Here is a 21,117-nt window from a genome sequence, read left to right as displayed (position 1 = left end):
ACAAATTCAGTTCTTAAATTTAGATCTCTTTTTAATACATGTGGTATATATGTATATACCTTTATATGCTTACATCTAATTCAAATAACTGAGTTTCAAATATCAGAGGAAGCAAAGCTTTGAAAGTTTTGCAGATAAAATAAGTTATTAATATTATATCTGGATGTATCCCAGTTTAGGGTATGTCTATGAATGTGCAAGCAGTTTTTATGAATGGAAATATTTGCTGTTAACTTTGCAAATGATGTCTCCCTTAAATGCCTGATATGAACAGTGTTCAATTTATAAAGAGGATTTTGAGCATCAGCAATCATTTTGACACCAGATCACAATAAAAGCTACTATAATCAAGCCCTCACTATATGCTGGGCACTCTGCTAAGCACTTTATCAAAATAAATGTCATTTGTTCCTCAATTGTGTCAGTGCAGTGAAATTGGTGTTATCATCCCCATTTTACAGGTGAGGCAAAAGAGATTTTGATTGAGGAGTTGACACAGGTCATAAAGCTAGTGGCACTGTCTTAACAACAAATGTTCTTTATACCACTGCACTAGACTGCCTCTTAGGTGCTATTTTATTTACTTGATTGCATCCTCAGAGGCTAGAAAACTGTTAAAGAATTTACTATTTCAAAGATATCTTAACCACAATACCTTTAACAAAAAAAGGTATACACACACATGCATATATAAAATCAGACTCTAATTTCTGTGGACCCTGGTTCCATTCTCTCATACAGAAAGACTATAATTTGTTGTTTTATAGACTAAATGAACATTTGTTTTTGTCATCTAATCCTCCTTCCTAATTGAAGTCATTTTAAAATAGATTAAACTTCGTTTGGAGGGAGGTTAGGGTAGGATGGAGATTGTTGCAGGAAGGTGTATGTTTATTGCAATAAGTTTGCACATTTGTGTGCATATAATACTTCAGTTGGTAGATAACATAACTATCATTTGAGGGGATCTGTAGAAAAAAAGGGAAAAGAGCTTTGTCCTCAAAAAGAGTGGTTATTACTAGCAAAATAATCCCAAGATCTATTTCAAATGAATGTAATGAATTTAGGATTTCTCTAAATTCACAAGTACGCAATTAGGCATTATACTGTAGGGTTTTTAAACCAGGTAATCTAAGAATGTAAAATTTGAAATTCATGCTTCTGTGCATTCAGTTCAGTCCTGAGATATAAGCATCTCTTTGAAATTAGATATAACTTACATAGCATAATCTGTATTAAACTGCTTAATTATATATTTGCAAACTTACATATATACAAAAATATTTTACTAGGTTAAGGAAATGGAAGGAATTTTAAAGAGAAGATACCCTAATTCCTTACCTGCCTTAATACTGGCTGCATCAGCAGCTGGTGATACCGTGGATAGAAATACAGCGGAGTTTATGGAAAAACGGGTGAAGAAGCTAGAAGCTGAGCTGGAGGGCAGAGACGAGGAAGCAAAGAGAAGCCTTCGTACCATGGAACAGCAGTTCCAGAAGATGAAAGTAAGTGCCAGGTAGCCAGAGGGTGGGCTCGCCGATGGACCTGGGGGCTGGACCTTCCTGGATCTCACTTTAACAAGTAGCTCTAAACATCCTTTCCCGCAGAACCCTCCCCACGAGTGTCAGATGCAAAAGCAACCTAGATCCATCCTCTCTGTCCTCTGTAACATTTCAGACCTGAAATAACCAAGCACAGGATCATCTTTATGTAAGCCCCTCTCAGAGATACTAGAATTAGTGCCAGTCAAGTCATGAAAAGGCAGAGTAAAGCATCTCTGATATGTATTCAGTATAGATTACCTTGGTTGAAAATACTTTCACTGAAATGTACTTGTTCAAAGGTCCATTATTACAGTTATCTTAGGACATTGAAACTGTTCCGTATCACTCTTTTCACCAGGCTGTGAACTTTTTGTAGGCAAGAGCTGACTTTCTTTATGCCTAGAATCTGGTTCAGTGCCTGGCACTCAGTCATAGATAAATAAATATTCACTGAATGAATGAACAAATACTATCAGTGCCTCTTTCCACAGAGTAAACTGTTGAGGTTATTTCATTTATAATAAAAATTTCCAGGTTACAGATTTCAAATTGGCTGACTTACTTCCTATGAAAGCTGAAAATGTGCTATATCTTACAAAGACTTTAGTACCCCCAATTGCTTTTCCTGTTTATCCTTAAAGAGTATATAGTTTATCAATTTGCATAGAGAAGGGTGTACAATAATAGGCTTCATTGTGAGGTTTAAAATAGGCTTTGGGGTCTACAAAAACATGTAAGTTAACGTTTATGAAGCAACATTAATCCCAAAATTATATGACATATTGAGGATATATAATGTTCTGCCCTGCAAAGATTAGGACTTCAGTGCATTTGACCGACTCAGGGAACACAGAGTTGGAGGCATCACAATGTGTAATGAGTATCTGCAGGAAGGATTCAGGTGGGTCCTGGTAGGATGCAGGGCTTCAGTAACTAGTGAAATGCTTTTAGCATTGGTTTGACATTACACAGATTCTTTTTTTCAGATTCAGTATGAACAGAGACTAGAGGAGCAAGAGCAGCTACTTGCCCACAAATTGAAGGAAGCATCCCAGAACCAACATGACAACAACTCCAGGGTTAAAGCACTAGAGAAGGAACTCAATGACATCAAGGAAGCCCATCAAGTCACTGTAAGAAACCTTGAAGCTGAAGTAGACACGCTTAAACATCAGAATGCTGAATTAGAACTCAAGAAAAATGATAAAGATGATAAAGATTTCCGGTCTATAGAATTCCAGGTGGAACAGGCTCATGCTAAAGCAAAGCTGGTAAGACTCAATGAGGAGCTGGCTGCCAAGGGGAGAGAAATCCAAGACCTTTCGAAAACTGTGGAGAGGCTTCAGAAGGAGAGAAGAGTGATGCTATCTAATCAGAACTCCAAGAGTAGAGAGGAAATGACTGCAAAAAGGGCGAAGAAGGATGTTTTGCACCCAGGTAAAGGAAATGCTAACTCCTTCCCTGGAACCCTCGATGGCAAGCTTTACCAACCACACACTTTTACCGACTCCCATATATCAGAGGTTTTACAAGAAAACTGCAGACTGAAAAATGAACTAGAGAGAGTAATTTTGGAGAGGAATGAGCTGAAGATGAAATCTGAAGTAGCTATGAACCAGTTTGAGAATTCCATGAAAAGGTAATATATGGGGACAAAAGGATAAAAGTTTTTAAATTACAAGATGTATTTTCTCTGGATAGTTATACCCTGAATTCATAATCAAATTTTAAGAAATTGTATGACATTGCTAAGCATAGATCTGTTTCAGAGCAAGATTCTCTACCTTTTGGAAGCCAGGTTCTCATGAACCTGGATCTCCATGTCCACCTAGAACCAGCCATGTCCTCGGGCTGACCATCCTTGTCTGTTTCTACATGCATTTAAGTGATGCTAGTAACTCTTCAAATTAATCTTGTGATCGCAGCCATTCATCCCTTTCCTCCTCAATCTCCAAGTAGTGTCTCCTGTCCCCTTCGTCTGAGGTTTCTCACATGCTCAAACTTTTCACCTGATCATACCAGGTTCTAGTAGTCGTCCTCTCTGTACCAGTTGTCCGCAAGAAACCTCTTTTCTTCCATCTCACTTCCTCTTAAATGTGGCTCTCATCCTCACCATTATTTTAAACCTGGTCTCAGTAATGTCCTTTCCCAGTCAGCGGAGCTCTCCATCCTCACTTTCCTTGGCCTTGTTGACGATACTGCCTTTGCCATTTACTAAACTGCCTCTGAATGCATAAATTTTGTCACAGGAGTAGTCCCTCACACTTAACGGTCCAAATTAATTACTCCCAGTTACTCTGTGTCCTGAGAATTACTGTAAAAATAATTTTATTCTCAAAACATGCAGCTAGCCCAGAGTCATATGAATGGACCCAAAACTGGAAAATGTTGCCTAGACAAAGCATTGGAGATTTTAAAGGCAACAGTTGTGATTATCCAAATAAGAATTGAGCAAGATATATGAGCTTTTCTTAAAGGATAAAATGGTAGGCCCTTTGCTTTAAATCCTTACAGAATGTTTAGAAGCTTTGATTCCCTCAGAAAGTGCAGCCCCAGCTTGAGGGTAGAGTGGAATGCCTGGCCTGGACTCTAAGGTTCAACTCTCCTGCTTGAACCACAGCTCTGCAACTTACTGATCTGGGACCCTAGATACATCACTCTTTCCTAAACTCATTTGCCCTTATAAAATTCAGGAAATAATTGTGAGCTCATGTGGTGGTTGTAAGAACTCATAGGCAGTAAGTAATGTGTAAGTCACCTAGCACAGTAGTAACTGGGGCCGCCTCTCCCTTTGCTTCTGTAACTTCTAGGCTTCTTACACTATTTTTGTGCTAACTCTGAATTAGAGATTCAAGAGCTGCTTTTATCTGTGGTTTTCTTTGGTTTGCTCTAAAGGGTCAAGGAAGATACTGCAGCACACATCACATCTCTCAAAGCATCCCATCAGAGGGAAATAGAGAAGCTCCTCTGCCAAAATGCAGTAGAAAATTCCGCTTCCAAAGTAGCTGAACTAAATCGTAAAATAGCAACTCAAGAGGTAGGTGACTTTAAGCCTAGCCTGTGTGGCTCAGTGGTAGGTTACTTCAACAAACTTTCAGTGTGCAACGTAAACATTATATTAAGTGATTATATAGTACGGATAGGTCTAGAGGAGGTGGGAAAGTAGTATCATTATGCCATAGTGCCATAAATTTTATTTTCCTAGAATTCTAAATATACTATTGCAAATTGTGAGTTAAGTGGAATTCAACGTAGTCTGATCATAAAAACAGTAAAAGTAAAACAGAGATGAAAAATGAATTTTTCCTAAGCTTCTTAATGGAAATATTTGTGTTATTTCCATTTCTTGGTCTAAAAATATGAGACTAACATTTATTTCACAGATATTAGGCTTGTGTTATCTTTATTTAGTAAATAGCTCTTTTATAAAAGCTATTCTACTTAATCACAAAGTACAAAGATAATGTTGGCCACTTTCGTCAAAATGCTTACTTTTTTATTATCGATTTTTAGGGAGAGAGAGAAACATCAGCCTGTTGTCTCCCACACGTGCACGTGCCCCACCTGGGGATCGAACTTGAAACCTGGGTATGTGCCCTGGACGATGCTCCAAGCAACCAAGCCACATTGGCCAGGCAAAATGCTTAGACTTTATAGAGGTTTAAAAGGTATTTTTCAGGCCTTAAGAAGAAAAGTACTAGAGATTAAAAAAAAGAAAAAAAAAAAAAGCCAAGTAGTTACATAGTCATTAATTTGTAATATGTGATGCTTTATAGTAAATGTTGAAAGAATCAAAATGAGTTTATCCAGTGAATTTAATTAATCCAGTGAACTTATTCCTATGGCAGTTTATTTCTATGTTAGAACTTGGTAATTTTAAAATATTAGGATCTTTTTTATTTTTTAATACAAACAAAAGTCATTAGTTGGCTTTCTTATATTTTTCAAATGTTCAAGGAAGAACTTTCTTTACTTAGAACTTCTAACGTAATTTCCTAGGTACTTATAAAACATTTCCAAAATCAAGTTAATGAGCTGCAGGATAAACAAGAGTCTCTTGTAGTTTCTCAAGTTCGAGAAGAAATCCTACAGAAAGAGGTAAGATAACAAAAATATTGGGTTAACATAAGCTTCTCTTAGCCATTTCAATCATATTCATATTTATCAGTAAATTTTTTAACTTAAATGTACAAATAGACATAACCAAAAAATATCACGTCAAGATAATATTAATAACTTGTTTATGGAAAGTCTGCTTTTCCCAGATGTTGATATTTTCTGGGCAGTGGGGAAGTAGGATTGTTGGTTCTTTTGTTTGCTTTTTTAGGAGAAAAAATTGGATGGTTAAAGCTATTTCTGCATTACGTACTAAAACTATTTAATTTGGTTAGGAAATAGGTAACATAATCATGACAGTGATACTGGATCACCAATAATGTATACTTACAGGAAATATATTTTGGAAACTCACCATAATAATCATAGTATGAATGAGGCACTGTGGCATGCGCTTTTTGTGGTTCTTTACCATAACCCCAAAGGGTTAGATACTATTATTCTCATTTTATAGATGAAAAAAATTGATACTAAGAAAAATTAGTATCTGAGGATACCAAGCCCCTATTGTTGGACATTGAGGTTGTTACCATTTTTTTCTATAGTATTTAACAGGAAGCATTTTTGATCATGCATCTTTGCTTATATATCCAGTTACTTTCATAGGGTAAATTCACTAAAATACAAGAATTTTATAAAAATATTCATCTTTAATTATTACTCTTAAAGGTGCATTTAAGTAGATACAAATGAAGAAAAATTTTCTCTGTTCTTTTTCTTGAACCAAATTTCTGCTGGCCTTTCTGCAAATCATCCAATTAAAGTCTGCATTTTTGGAGAGGGGGTGGTCAGGAATGTCACATTTAAAATATTTAGATTTGCCTCTCACCTAATTTGCTTGTATTTTTACATTTTTTAAACTAATTTAGGAAGTGTGTGTGTGTTTAGTATTATCAGTGTTATTAGGTACTGGGTGTTTCTTTGTAAAAACATTACTGAATTTGTTAATTATTTTAATTTGTTAATTATTTTGCCTTTTGATGTTAGTAAATTATAATTATATGTTATAAAGAAAATACAACTAATTGTTTCATCAAGCCCAATAAAAAGATCCTTCAGATCATCTCCATTTAACTCTCTGGTGACAAAATATTACCATTTTCTCTGTGGGCCATGGTCTGAAAAAGGAGATACTATCCTAGACTATAACTTCCCATGTGTCTTTCATCTCTCCAACCCCAGAACCTAAGACAGCAGCAAGCATAGAAAGTTTATTCCTTAACATTATCTCTATTTTATATGCATACATTTATTCGTGGAATGAATTATAAAAATTATATGAGCCAGAAGAGAAATACAAATAGGATTATAGGGAGTTGACAAAAGAAGGATCCATATTTACTGAACTCTTTCTATATTATTTATTTAATCTTAAAAGTAATCACTTTATTAACAAATACTTTGTAGCAAAGCTGAATACACCAGAAAAGTGCCCAGCTTAATTTTGAATGCCAAAAAACAGCCTGGCATATGTGGGAGGGAAAGGTGGTCCAATTATCTGAAACCTTTTGGAATGGAAGGTCAGTTCAGATCTAGGATGACCCTTTACTACCTGGACCTGGTGAAGGAAAGCTAGTAATTATCCTAAGAACTCAAGATACCTTTGCTGCCTGGCCGCTGTGGCTTAGCAGTTGAGCGTTGACCCAGGAACTGAGGTCGCTTGTTCGATTTCCAGTCAGGGAACATGCCCAGGTTGTGGGCTCGATCCCCATTAGGGGGTGTGCAGGAGGCAGCTGATCGATGAAGTTTCTCTCTCATTGATGTTTCTATCTCTCTCTCTAAAAATCAATAAAAACTCATTTTAAAAAAGATAAGATACCTTTGTTAACAAGAAGCCTCTTATCCGGAGAAATTTTACACAAAGAAGATGGGGTTAACATTCTTACTTAAGACCACCTGTTAAAAATGAATTATTTTCTTATCATAGTTTTTCATTTACTTCATACCTCAGATTACAAAACTCTTAGAAGAATTGAGAGAAGCCAAAGAAAACCACACACCAGAGATGAAACATTTCATGGGCTTAGAAAAGAAAATTAAACAGATGGAAATGAGACATAAACAGAGAGAGCAAGAACTTCAACAGGTAAAGTAGCAAATCTCATTGACATATGTGTCTAGTTCTTCACTTTTAAGTACCTCCAGTTTGCGATACAGCTTCATCGTCCCTAGCGAAACTTACTTTGTTTCCATTATATATTAATATTAACAATATATAGCTTTTAAGAGAAAAATGACTTTAAATCTCAAATATCTGAAGATTGGTTTGCCTTATATGCGAAGAAATAGTGGAACAACTTGTATCATGTTCTTAATTAGTAGGTGTCTAAAAAGTTTATTTCATTAAATGTAAGAAATCTACATTAAAATGTGATCATTTAAATTATTATGTGAAAAGCACTAGTAATATCATTACTGTACTTAATCACAAACATGAATTAATAGAAATAAAAATGGCAGAAGTAAGGGCATGATGATATTTAACTTTGCTTGAACAGTGTATTATTCGGCTTGGTCTGGCACAGCAAAATATCATAAACTAGGAGGCTTAAAAAACTAATTTTCTAAGTTCTGGAGGCTAGAATTCTATGATCAAGGTTCCAGCTGGTTCATTTTCTAGTGAAAGCTCTCATCCTGGCTTGTAGATGGCCTTTCCTCCGTGTATGTACTGCAGGGTGGGAGAGGGGAAGTAAAGAGACAAAGAGAGCTCTCTGGTGCCTCTTCTTATAAAGTTACTAATCTAATCATGTAACCTTAATTAGTTCCTTGCCCTAAATGCAGCCACGCTGTGAGTTAAGGCTTCAAGGCGGGGTGGCACACAAACACTCATTCTAAAACAGTATAAGTTTATACATTTTTTGCAAACAAGAATTACCACATCCATGGAAAGCTTTATAATTGACCTGAGTTCCACAGAGAAATCCTAGGTCTGTTTAATCATATCAAGATTCCAGCTTTTTATCATTAGAGAAACTACAAAATGTGAAATAGAGAACAAAGAGATTAATGAAATGTGTTTCTCATTCTTACTCTTAGACTTGTATTTGTGGACTTCTCTTATAACCACATTGCAGCCCTAGCTGGTTTTCTCAGTGGCTAGAGCACCTGCCCATGAACTGAAGGGTCCCTGGTTTGAATCCACCAAGGGCATGTGCCTGGGTTGCAGCCTCAATCTGTGCCCCAGTCAGGGCACGTGTGGGAGACAACCAGTCGATGCGTCTCTCTCACACCAATGTGTCTCTCTCTCTCTCCCCTTCCATTGTCTCTGAAAAGCAATAGAAAAAATATCCTCAGGTGAGGAGTAAAGGAAGGAAAAAAAACAAAACGTTGCATACCAAAAAATCATCATCCACAGTAGAGTTAAGGCATCGCAGTACATCACCACTTACCCAGATCCCACCCTTAGGTGTCACTTTTTAATGCCTGTTTTAGAAAATGGTCATAAGTTGTTGATAAATATGTTGAACATTTGCTTGCTTTCTTGTTATAGTCACATACTGTATTTGACAAATATGTAGTATTGTAAATATGTGGTTAATAAGTTAATGTATTTATTGAAAAATCCTTTATATATTATAATACAGTTTATAAATTTTGACTTGCATTTGCTAAAACAAAAATGTAGTAGGATTTTAAAGATATCCTTGATTTATAGAGAAGGTAATGGATTTCAGTTTCATAGTAAAATGCTAAATTAGGATGTCACCTAGATGGCAACATTGGTCATTCTGACCTCAGTTTCCCTCAAAAGAAGACCAACTAGCAGTCATTCATAAACAAGTAATTGTGAAAAGTCTCAGAACACAGGGGTGGGTCTGAAGTACCCTTTTATCCCCCGGAGACCAAGAGCACTACATTAAGAAGGGTAAGGAACAGCTGCACTCTGACAGCATCGCCCCTCCCACAGGCCAGGGTACTGCTGCACCAAAAGGCTCCCTGGGGCCTACTTTTTCTCTAGTGGGAAAGAGAGCCAAAGGTGAACATCCAGCTCCCCACCACTGTGGGGAGGCCGACACAGGTCTCACCTCATGGGGATTTCAGGACAGAATCTATGGGGCTCAACCACTGGAGATGAGGTGACTAAAAAGTTCATGAACTCACAAAACTAGCTGAGCAACTCCCACACAAGCAAACAAGCAACAACCCACACCAAAGCAGGCAAGAGAGGCTGAGACAAAGTCTCACTATAAATCTCCACCTCCAGTGTAGCAACCCACAATCAAGAGGGAGCTCAAAACCCAGATCTTTTCCCTGAGGAGCAGAGCTTGAACCTCACATTGGGTACTTGAACTTTTAAGACATGGATCTGAGAGATGAGAGATAAGCCCCCACAACATACAGCTTTGAAAGGCAATGGGGCTTGTTTCTCTGAGACCCCTGAGAAACGAACTGAGAAACAGCTCTTAAAGGCCTGGTGCATACCCCACCACGGAGCTGGGTGCAGAGGCAGCTGACTAAAAAGCCCCAGGCTCTCTATGGGAGCTTTATTTGCTTAACTTAAAGCACTGGCCTGAGGGGCAGGCATCTAATCCAACACACATCTGGAAGCCTACAGAAATACTCTCCAGGGACAAGGGTGGTGGGAGCCATCTTTCCCCTCTTCCTCTTTGCCTTACAACTTGCCAATATCTTCCAGAAAGGAGCCTGTACCCTTATTTGGCACCTTAGTTTTTGTAGCTGCCACCCAAGGGACACCTCTAGGTTGCTATCCCTGGTGGCCCACAGGAGAGTATATATTTGCATACTTTAAAAGCTGCTGCCTGAGGGTCTGGCTTCCAGTCAACCCTTTGAGACACCAACAGGTCTTGACATGCCCCCAACGGAGAGAAAACTGAGAACTAGGATAAGTAAGGCATTTGAATGACAGGTTCATCTGCATGATGCCCTTCTTCAAGACTGGGTCAGGTGGTTGTTTTATCTAATGTGTAGAAACTAACAAACTCAAGATATATGAATAGTGAAATATATTCCAGAAGAAAGAACAAGATAAAACCTCAGAAAAAGATCTTCATGAAACAGAGATAAGTGATTTACCTATTAAAGAGTTCAAAATAATGGTCATAAAGATAGTCACCAAGCTTGGAAGAAGAATGAATGAACAAAGTGAGAACTTCAACAAAGAGAAAATATAAGAAAATACCAAATAAAAGTTACAGAACTGAAGAATACAGTAACTGTACTGAAAAATACAGTCGAGGCGTTCATGGAGCAGAAAAGATCAGTGAACTCAGACAGGACAGTGAAACTCATCCAATCAGAGCAGCAAAAAAGACAGAAGAAGGAAATTTTGAAACTATGAGGTGATGGTGTTAGCCTAGAATTGAAAATTTATGCAGCATTTTGTGTTCCCCTATGTAAACACCTGTTTATACTATTTCTGAAGTGCTTTTATTTACAATTATGAAGTTATTCTACAGCAAGGCAGGATTATAGATAAAAATTATATTGGACATGTTCAACATGTTGAACATTTAGAAACATTATTGGTTTTGTTGCCCTTGACTAGTTTTTGTATATCTAGCTTTCTGTGGATTGTAATGCTCGTGCCTGATGATTCCCTTAAGGTTCCTGACAGGGTTGGAAAAATTGACCCCCAGCAGCAAGGCAGTCTAGTGTGGTATTAATAGCAGGGACCCTGGGGACAGGCTGCTTCCCAGGGGCGGTGTGTGAATGAACCTGAAGCAAATTGTTCTTTTTTTTATTTACCTGTGCTTCCATTTCCCCACCTGTTAAATGCAGGTAAACACATAAAATCTACCTTCTAGTTGTGTTGGTGCAATTAAAGACATTAACATGGGTAAAATACTTAAAACCAAGCCTGGCACTTGATGGATGCTACATGTGTGCTTTTATCACTGTTTCTAGTTCTAGGATGATTGTGATGACATATTAAAACTGCCCTAATTGCGTCCCAAGTGCTGTTCTGAAAAGGAACATCATTTGAAGGATGTTTGGATTCATACCAAGGTATTAGAAATAATTTCTGATGCTTTAAATGGTACTCTTATCATTCATAGCTTAAAAAAAAAAAAAAGACAGTAAAACTCCCTATTAGAATTAGATACTAAATTTCCCTCTTCTCACCATCTTCACCTGCAAGTCTGTCTATTGACACAGTGAAACCCATAAGTAGAGCTCCCCATCTTCTCCTTCCAGGTCACCGGCTTGCCATTGTCAGCATTGTCCCACTTCCGCTCTTCAAGATTATTAAGTGTCCACCCCCACTGTGAACTCTATCAGTAATATGGAACTGTTTTATTTACAGATAATACAGCAGACACACCAAGTGGTGGAAACTGAGCAAAACAAAGAAATTGAGAAATGGAAAAGACTCGCACAGTTGAAGAATCGTGAGCTGGACAAGTTCCGCACAGAATTAGACTCGATACTAGATGTTCTCCGAGAGCTGCACCGGCAGGGAGTGGTGGTGCCAGTTGCTTTTGCAGATGAAGTGAATGCACCCGAGCATTAACTAGAACTTCAGATTTCATAGGACCTGCTGGAAAGGCCTGAAGGTGCATGATGGCTGGGATTGTGCCCCTGTCAGAGAAGGCTACTGACAACAAGCGGTCCAGTATGTTGCCAGAAAACAACACAGAAGTGACATTTCAAAATAAGTTGCCCTTAACCAGTAAGGAAAAGGGCATTAAGGTGTATTTTACTGAAAATCATTAACCAGTCACATTTTAAATAATTTATGGACAAGTCTCTTTATGTCAGGTGATTAGAATCAGTGAATTTTATAGTAAAAGTTCTCACTTATATGAGATATGAAAAAAAAAAAATGTACATACTCTGCCATTGTTGACTGTGTGTGCATTCTTAATTCTTGGTGCCAGAAAACAGCTCCCCTTTCTCCTGGAAACACAGGATAGTGAGCACCGAATCTGGCGCAACCACATCGCCAGTCACCAGAGCAGGAGAGCTCCCACAATAATTGGATGAGAATTATAACTTCTGCACAAGTAGACAGTTAACTACCTCATGTTCTCCCAGGTTTCCACTCCTACCTCTACATGCCTCATTTTTTTTCACCTGATAGAAGTGCAAAATAGCCCGGCCGGGCGTGGCTCAGCGGTTGAGCGTCGACCTGGGATCCAGGCGATCGGGGTTCGATTCCCTGTCAGGGCACATGCCCGGGTTGCGGGCTCGATCAATGCTTCTCTCATCATTGATGTTTCTATCTCTCTCTCCCTCTCCTTTCCTCTCTCTGAAATCAATGAAGATATATTTAAAAAAAAAAAAGTGCAAAATATATTCACAATAGGGGGATTTGATATTGTTTTATGCTACATCTTAAATGCTAGTCCAGTTTTTGTAACTCTATAAGACTGTAGACAGAATATAACATTTTACTTTCTCTATTTAAAAAGTAATATATGCTCATTGGAAAAAACTAAAAGCATGCACAAAAGTAGCCAGATTGTTATTTTACTTTGCAACTCCCATTTCTAAAAGCAGATAGTGAATATCTAAGATACTGGTAAGTTAAAGCTATCGCCACTTTGTTTTCAAATGTTCTAGCCCGGTACTGTCCAGTTGAAGTAGAATTAATGTGAGCCACATGTAATTTTTTATTTTATTGTAGCCACATTTTAAAAGATTTTTAAAATGAAATTTTGGAAATTTATATAATCTAATATAGGCAAAATGAATATAAAAGTTGAGTTTTTACATTATTTTTTTCATACTAAGTCTCCAAATTCTGGTATATTTCACATTTATAAACACATCTCACCTTGGATTAGCCACATTCCAAGTGCTCAATAACCACAGGCTAATAAATGCAATTCTACAATAATAATTACAGTGTGAAGTACTGTATAGAGGACAAGTGAAATGGGTCTTGGTGAAATTATGGATAGCAAATGTGAAATGTGGAAATGAAATATAAGAAATGCAATTAATGTCTTACTGTCCTTTTCCTAAGAGGGTAGAAAAAGCATTAATTATAGTTTGCTATTTTCTATGTGGAAGAATCTTATTTTGGTTATCATTTGCTCTGTGTGGTTTTTTAATCTCCAGACGTATTTATAGCTGCACCCATCCCTCCCTCTGTCCTTTTGACTGACTCTATTCATGGGCTGTTCATTCCAGGTGCAAACATGTTGATTCTGAAACACAGGAGGTGCAGGCACTGGAGATGACTACTTACAGCAAAAGCACATCCTATTTAGATGAGGATTTTTTTTTTTTTTTTTTTTTTTAGATGAGGATTTTATATTCTATTTTGGAGTAAGCTGTGCACATGGCAGGTCTTCAATTATATAGAGAGATTAAAGATCCATAAGTACTATGAGAACTTTTAGTTACATCTAAAAAACAGCAAGATCCATACTTCATTCTGTAGTCATTGCATTAAAGGTCCAGGGTGAGAACACAGAAGACAGGCACATGGAGACTATCTTGAATAGGAAGGCTTTTACGAAGACTTAAGCTCCAGAAAATACCAGTCCTCTCCTACCAGTTCCATCTCCTCACCATGTCGTAAGGCAGCTGCCTCCACAGGCCTTCCCTTCAGGAGCCTCATCAGAATATACGGCTTGCAGCTGATACCACCACTTTCGTGCAGAGATTTCTGATGTGAGCCCATAGCGTCTAACTAGTATCTACCTTGGGAAATTGGGGTTTTAGTGTTAGGGTCCTATTTCATATTGCAAAAATCCTAAGTTTCTGACTAAACGTCTAGAAGGTGAAAACTTTCCTTTTCCCACCCATACCTAGTAAGGACTCAGGTAGCCCAAGATCTTCAGGCACATTAAACAAGAAGTAACCTTACTCAGAATAACATGAGATACTCTGTTTACAACAGCCATCCTGCTTCAGGGCCCCTTCGCAGTGAATGGTGAGGAGTGAAGTTTGTTTTCTAATTCCTTCCAAGTTACGAATAAATTAGTTGTACTGTTTGAACCACTGATAGCCTTTCCTGTTTCTATAGAAGAGTCTTAATAAAGAGCACATGTAGCCCTGGCCGGGTGGCTCAGATGGCTAGAGCATCGTCTGTACACAAAAATGGTTTTGGGTTCCATCCCCGGTCAGAGCACATACGGGAGGCAACCAATGGATGTTTCTCTTTCTCATCGGTGTTTTTCTCTCTCCCTCTCTCTAAAATCAATAAAAGCATATCTTCGTATAAGGATTAAAGATTAAAAAAAAAAAAAGGACATGTATTTCTTCTCAATACCTGTCCAGCTTGGAAGGGGTAGGTCCTAGCGCTAATGAACCTACTTCCTCCCCTCCGGTTTAAACCATAGTAGATCCATGTTTCTCTCCAGGTTTGCTGAAAGCTTCAGTCACCACCACCTGAGCAGTACAGACAGGACGAAAGACACTTTCCCACCTACACCTGCTTCATAGGATTGTGAGCAAGAGGGCAGGATCGGTCAGAAAGGAAATCTATTCCATAGGAAGACAAGAGGCATCAAGTTTCATTGGAATAAAATGAGTTGTTTGTAAATTCAAGAACAAGAAATGGCCTAGACTTTGTGGTGAAGACCAAAATAAAAAATAGGGCAGTTGTACCAGGTGTGCATCGTCGGAGCACTATGAAGAGAAGAACAGAGCAGGAGTCTGGCCCAGTGGAGCGAGTCTCTGAGCCCACCCTGTACTTGAACCCGTCCTGGTCGCCTGCCAGTGGGTCCTCCTGTCCGAGGGTATTTATATTACAGTGACGTTCTGAGGCAGAGGACACGTGAGAAGTAGAACTGCACATGGCCTTAGAGAAACGTCTGGAAGGGGTTTGGGGGAAGGATTTGTGAGGAAGGCAAAAGTGAAGTCATGAGGGAAAGAATATAAAAGGGTTACGTTGAGCCTGCTTATTAGAGGAGACTGAGTGGCATGAAGCATCTTTTGTTTTCCCTCCCGCCAGCTCCAGGCAGTCTGTACATCACACCGCGCGCCCTTGTCTCACCTGCCGTGCTGATTATCAGGGCCACGTGCAGGGAGCCCTGAGAACAGCCAGGGGCGCACTACCTGACGGGGCAGAGCCCGCACAGCGCCCTGCTCCTCACATACAGTAGGAACTTAGTAAACAAGTCACCTGCTTCTGTCCCCTGACCATCTACAAGCACAACCCTCTCCCTCCCTCCCTCCCTCCAACCCCCAGAGACCGGATCTACTCATATCCATGGCACCACCACCGGCAGGATCACGGGTCTGCATCTCCACCTGTCCTTCCTCCTGAGTGCCAGCCCCTGTTCCCAATTCCTGCCAGAATCACTCGCTGCTCTCAGAAGTCACCGTGAGAAGCCAGCTAATTTCTCTCCCTGAAACCAGCTGCCCACTCCCCTGGTTTCAGCATTGTTTAGTCCTAAACTTTAAGGTATTCTGGACCTTCTTAGTCAATTCAGGGCCCTGCACAGATTACCATCGATGAGACGACAAACGTTTGTTTCTCACAGTTCTGGAGGCGGGGAGGCCAAGATGGAGATGGCCGGGCAGGGGTCTGCTTCCCAGTTTGAAGGTGGCTCTCTTCCCTGTGTCTCACAGGGTGGAAACAGAAAGACGCCAACTCCGCCCTCACGACCTCATCATCCCAACTCCCTCCCAGAGGCCCCGCCTCCAGGTACCATCACTGGGGCTTCAAGTGAATTTTGAGACAAAACATTCAGTCCGCACATTGGCTAACTCTCCCCGGCATGGAGTCATCAAACCTGTAGCCAATTCCTTCAAAACAATGCTTCTATCTCTCTGTTCTTTCCCATTCCCACCTCCACCTCCACCTCCACCTCCACCTCCACTTAAGCCCTGTCGCCATTTTACTACTTATATTTCTGATAGAGGTTTAATTGCTTCCTTTACCCCAATACTCTTCTCATTCCAAATGGCCTGTAAAACAGTACTGCCAGGCATTTCTTCCTAAAACTCTGAATAGCACCATCCCATTTCACCCAGCTGGTCCTTTAGGTGTAAATATCAGAATTTTTACCCTAGCCTTCAAGGTACTACTCAGTCTGATCCTCAGCCTTCCTCTCCACACTCCAAGACCTCTAATTTTACACAAATCCTTCATTCGTTTTCTATTACTGCTGTAATAAATTACCACACATCTAATAGCTTAAAACAGCACGGATATATCGGCTCACGGTTCTGTAGCTCCGAGGTCCAGCGCAGTTCTCCTTGGGCTAAAATTGGTATCAGCGGGAGGCTCTAGGAGAGACTGTTTCCCTGGTTTTTGCCCCTTCCAGAGGGCACCCACATTCCTTGGCATGTGCCCCCTTCCTCCACCTTCATAGCCTCTCTGAGCTTCCTCCGGGGTCACCTCGCCCTCTGACTCTAAACTCAGCTGGGAAGGTCGTCGGCTTTGAAGGCCCCATGTGACTAGATTGGGCCCACCTGGGTAACCCAGGGCTCCCGTCTCAAGACCCTTAACCACACCTGCCAAGTCCCTTTCCCCACGGGCAGTAATGTTTTCGCAGGCGGTTGCTGGTGGGGGGGGGGATTCTGCCTGTCACACTCCCCTCACTCAAACCAAACGACTGATGTAACCTGCCGTCCACACTGCCACCGCTGCCGAATCGTCGTCCTCCTGAGGCAGCGTGCAAGAGGCTGAGACTCCTGGACAAGTGGAGTAAGGGAAACTGAGGCAATATGTTAAATAAGACCAAACAATCTCAGCAATTCACCGCCAGCTAACGAATCTCAGGGTTTTATCTTCCCGAGCCAAGGACACTAAAGAGCAAGTGGTTCGCACATTCCAGACGGTCCGGGACAGAACGGCCTCGGTCCCGGTCCCTCTTCAATGACGCTCTGGAGGATGGATGTTCTTTAAATGGAACTAACCAGAAACTAACCCCTGACCCTTCTATACACACATTTTGATAAATCAACACATTGAAGGACACACTTGAAAAGCTAATGGATATTCTGTTGAGATCCTCCCCTGAGACCACCCCCAGGATTCCTGCAGGCCAGAGAGAGAAAAAAAGCCTCAAGACAAAGGAGAGACGGAGCTCTCACAACAGCATGCCCACGCCTCATATCTTTGCTGTTTTTCTCAAACTCTAAGGGACCCCACGAGACTTGCAATCAGGGGAGCAGTGGGCAGTGGCAGCTCGACCCGAGCTAACCCCCTGAACCTGTTTCCAAAAGTCTCTGACTTTTCCTCTCCTATTGCTTTTCCTACCTTAAGCCCCCCCTTTGTGTAACTATTCCCAGCTCTAATAAACATACTCTCGAAAGCGACCTGGACTCCTTCTGAAATCTTTCCTATGCGAAGTCAAAACCCACACACTACCTCTGGGCCCCAGACAGACCGGCCCCAGGCCCGTTTCACCACCTCACTCCCCCCACTTCCTGTGCCCGCCGCACCAGGTTTTCATGATCACTTTCTTCTATGAATGGAACATATATTCTGCATCTTATGTCTGATTAGTGTTCTCTCTCTCTCTCTCACACACACATCCCCTGTCCATCTCTTTATTTTCCTAACACCTGGAGGAATCAGTTCCACGATCATGACGACGACATTGACAGTGACGGCACAGGCCTCCGGAGCACGCTCATAAAGAAGGAATCACTGCAAAGCTGCCACAGAAATAGGCTTATAACTGCTACAGTGTTTGTCATTTTTAATTTTATATCACTGTATTTAAGAGTTTTTTGGGCCATGGATTTTTAAAAATAATTTAATTTTTCAATTAGAGTTGACATTCAATATTATATTAGTTTCAGGTGTGCACCATAGTGATTAAACCTTTACATAACTTATGAAGTGATCACCTCATAAGTCTAGTACCCATCTGTCACTATACACAGTTATTTATGATTTTAATGTGAATTTTCTTTAACCACTAATCAAGCTTCTACTTTAGGACAAAACTCTAAGGAGATTTCTATCTTCTAACAAATTGTCTACTAGCCCTTTAAACACATGATGCTTTAATAAAGATTAGTGCTGTGCTACGCGAATACACAGGATCTGTACAATATCAGCAGAGGTAATGGCTAAAGAAGAAGAAAAATCCATAAGTGCCTTGAGTCTCAAATTGCTCCCAGGAGAAATCATTACCCACTGTGAGTGTCACGTTGACAGGATGCCTGAGTGTGATGAGGGAGCTGATGTTCCTACTCATAGAGTTAGGCTGCTCATTTGTTGGATGCTAAAACAATTTTCCCATCATATTTGTGCCTAATAAATATGGGACACTTTAGACTTTACAAAAAGCAGGCTAAACATTTTCCCATGCTGCCAGACGAATGGGCTGAATTTCTCCCATAAGAAGGACATGATTATACCCCATGCAAAAGTTCTTCCTGAGAATAACAGGCTTTTAGAGGACAATTTCCCCCATTTGAGGGCTAGTGTAGAGCTGGAAACCAGCAGGTCTGAGTCAAGATACCACTCCCCTGGTAGCCAAAGATATCATTGATATCTTTCAAGATAAAACTTTCTCCCAAGAGTTCAATGTTGAGGGAGTATGCGAACAATAACTAGATTAAGATGCAGCAGCATATAATTATCATCGCAAGTCAATGAGAGTGTTTTGATATTTGGAAAATAATTATCCCATTATTCTTTAAAGGTGCAGTAATAGCAATAGAAATAATAAAGGTTGAGAAATCTTGGACATAAAAAATAAAATAAATCATTCTAAATCGGTCGGATTCCTTAACATGCAGGAAATGAGCTAGATGTCTTCTGCAGACCTCTCTGAATACAAGGCTCACTCCTGCAAACCATAAAGCAAGTTTTTTCAGCACACAGGGAACAAGTCAAGGTTTCTGATCTCGAGAGGTTTGCAGTGTGGCAGGAGAGATCTGACAAGTACACAGAGCCAACTCTGAATGAATGCAGTAAGAGTGTTATGAAGTGCGAATGGAGTGCAGAAGAAAGAAAAATTCCTTTCACATTTTATGGGAAATGTGGCTTTGGAGATGAATCTGAAGAAATTAGTGGAATTCTGCCAACAGAACCGTATCTAAGAAAGAGAAATTAAAAACTGATTTTAAAATTCCTATAGAAAGGCAAAGGACCCCAAAATAGCCCAAAACAACTTCAATCAAGAGAACAAAATTGAAGAACTTATACTATCTTATTTCAAGTCTTCCTATAAAGCTACAGTGATCAACAAGTCTGATATTGGCATAAAGTAGACAAATAGATCAACGGAACAGAATAGAATATCCAGAAATAAACCAACACATACATGGACAATTGATTTTCAATAGAAGTACAAAGGCAATTCAATGGAAAAAGCATCTTTTGAACAAATAGTGCTGGAACTACTAGATACCCATAAGCAAAGAAATGAACTATGATCCATACCTCACAACATACTCAAAATTAACTCCAAGTGGATCATAGACCTTCAGAGAAAACCTAAACTATAAAACCTCTTTGGCACAGATTTCTTTGATATAACACCAAAGGTATAATCCATTTTTAATTGGTAAATTAGACTTCTCTGCTCTTCAAAGACACTGTTAAGCAAATGGAAAAACAGCCATAGACTAAGAGAAACTCTTTTTCAGATCCTATATCTGACGAAGTATTTATATCTAGAATAAAGAATACTCAAAACTCAGTATTAATACCCCAATAAAATAATGAGCCAAAGACTTGGAAAGACACTTCACTGAAGTTATCTAGTTGGAAAGTAAGCCTATAAGAAGATACCAGATACCCTTAGTCATTAATGAAATGCAACTGAAAACCACCATGAGATCCTACTACACACATATTAGAATGGATAAAATTAAAAAGACTGACCTTACAAGATGTTGGCAACAAATGCAAGCCCAGGTATCAGGGCTATTTTATAGTCTTTATAAAGACTATAAAATCATTACTATGTCCAACAAAATATAGGAAATGATGGACAAAATAGATGAAAGGATAAAGATTTTCAGCAGAGAAATATACTGAGATGTATGTGTGAGAAGAATCTTAACAGATACTCTAGCACTGGAGCTTTCAGTCCTGGAAACATGGTGAACTGAGCTAATCTGGGTCCCTTTTAAAAGTTAAACTTTCAGTAACACTGGATAAAATGCAACAACAAAAATAACCATGAGCTAACCATGAAGGAAAGAGAAATTCCCAGGTGACAAAACAAGCAGGAAACTTAAAGCCAGCACGGGAAGCTTGTGGGCTGCGCCACAGCGCCCTGGGGGGAAGGGGCTTTAATGGGGTCCTAATGTCCATTCAGAAAAAAGGGTTCATAGCTGACACAGACATCCTCTTGCTTTATTGAGACCCCTGCATGAAAGCGATAGAAAGGGCTGCCTTTTCAATGAAAGGGAGATTCAAAGGACTCCACACACCTACGCAGGCAAGGGGTGAGGAAACTGGTTCTACCAGGGTCTCTAGCAAAAAAGTTTCCCTTCGAAAATCTAAACCCTAAGCTCATGCTTCACGTGGACATGGGATCCAAATTTATACTCCATTTAGGATGCAGGAACCTACAAGCAAAAAAATAACCCAATTCCAGATTGATCAAACCACTTGGAGCCTAAG

At 39.7% G+C, this 21,117-nt stretch overlaps 1 protein-coding gene across 4 annotated transcripts in view; it reads left to right on the top strand.

Moving 5' to 3' along the window:
* Positions 1-12,459, top strand: part of CEP162 (centrosomal protein 162) — a 53,550-nt gene extending 41,091 nt beyond the window's left edge. For 3 of the 4 annotated variants that reach the window (XM_081140990.1, XM_081140991.1, XM_081140992.1), the window contains exons 22-27: positions 1,293-1,505; positions 2,531-3,183; positions 4,440-4,581; positions 5,544-5,642; positions 7,612-7,746; positions 11,926-12,459. In XM_081140990.1, coding sequence (XP_080997116.1) covers positions 1,293-1,505; positions 2,531-3,183; positions 4,440-4,581; positions 5,544-5,642; positions 7,612-7,746; positions 11,926-12,132 — 1,449 coding nt within the window. In that variant the 3' untranslated portion in view covers positions 12,133-12,459. The remainder of the gene's footprint in view (positions 1-1,292; positions 1,506-2,530; positions 3,184-4,439; positions 4,582-5,543; positions 5,643-7,611; positions 7,747-11,925) is intronic. The other variant, XM_081140993.1, reaches the window with a different exon arrangement.
* The last annotated feature ends 8,658 nt before the right edge of the window (positions 12,460-21,117 follow it).

Source organism: Miniopterus schreibersii, assembly GCF_964146895.1.
Source record: "Miniopterus schreibersii genome assembly, chromosome: 6".
Classification (NCBI taxonomy): Eukaryota; Metazoa; Chordata; class Mammalia; order Chiroptera; family Miniopteridae; genus Miniopterus; species Miniopterus schreibersii.
This window is presented reverse-complemented; position numbering and strand designations above follow the sequence as displayed.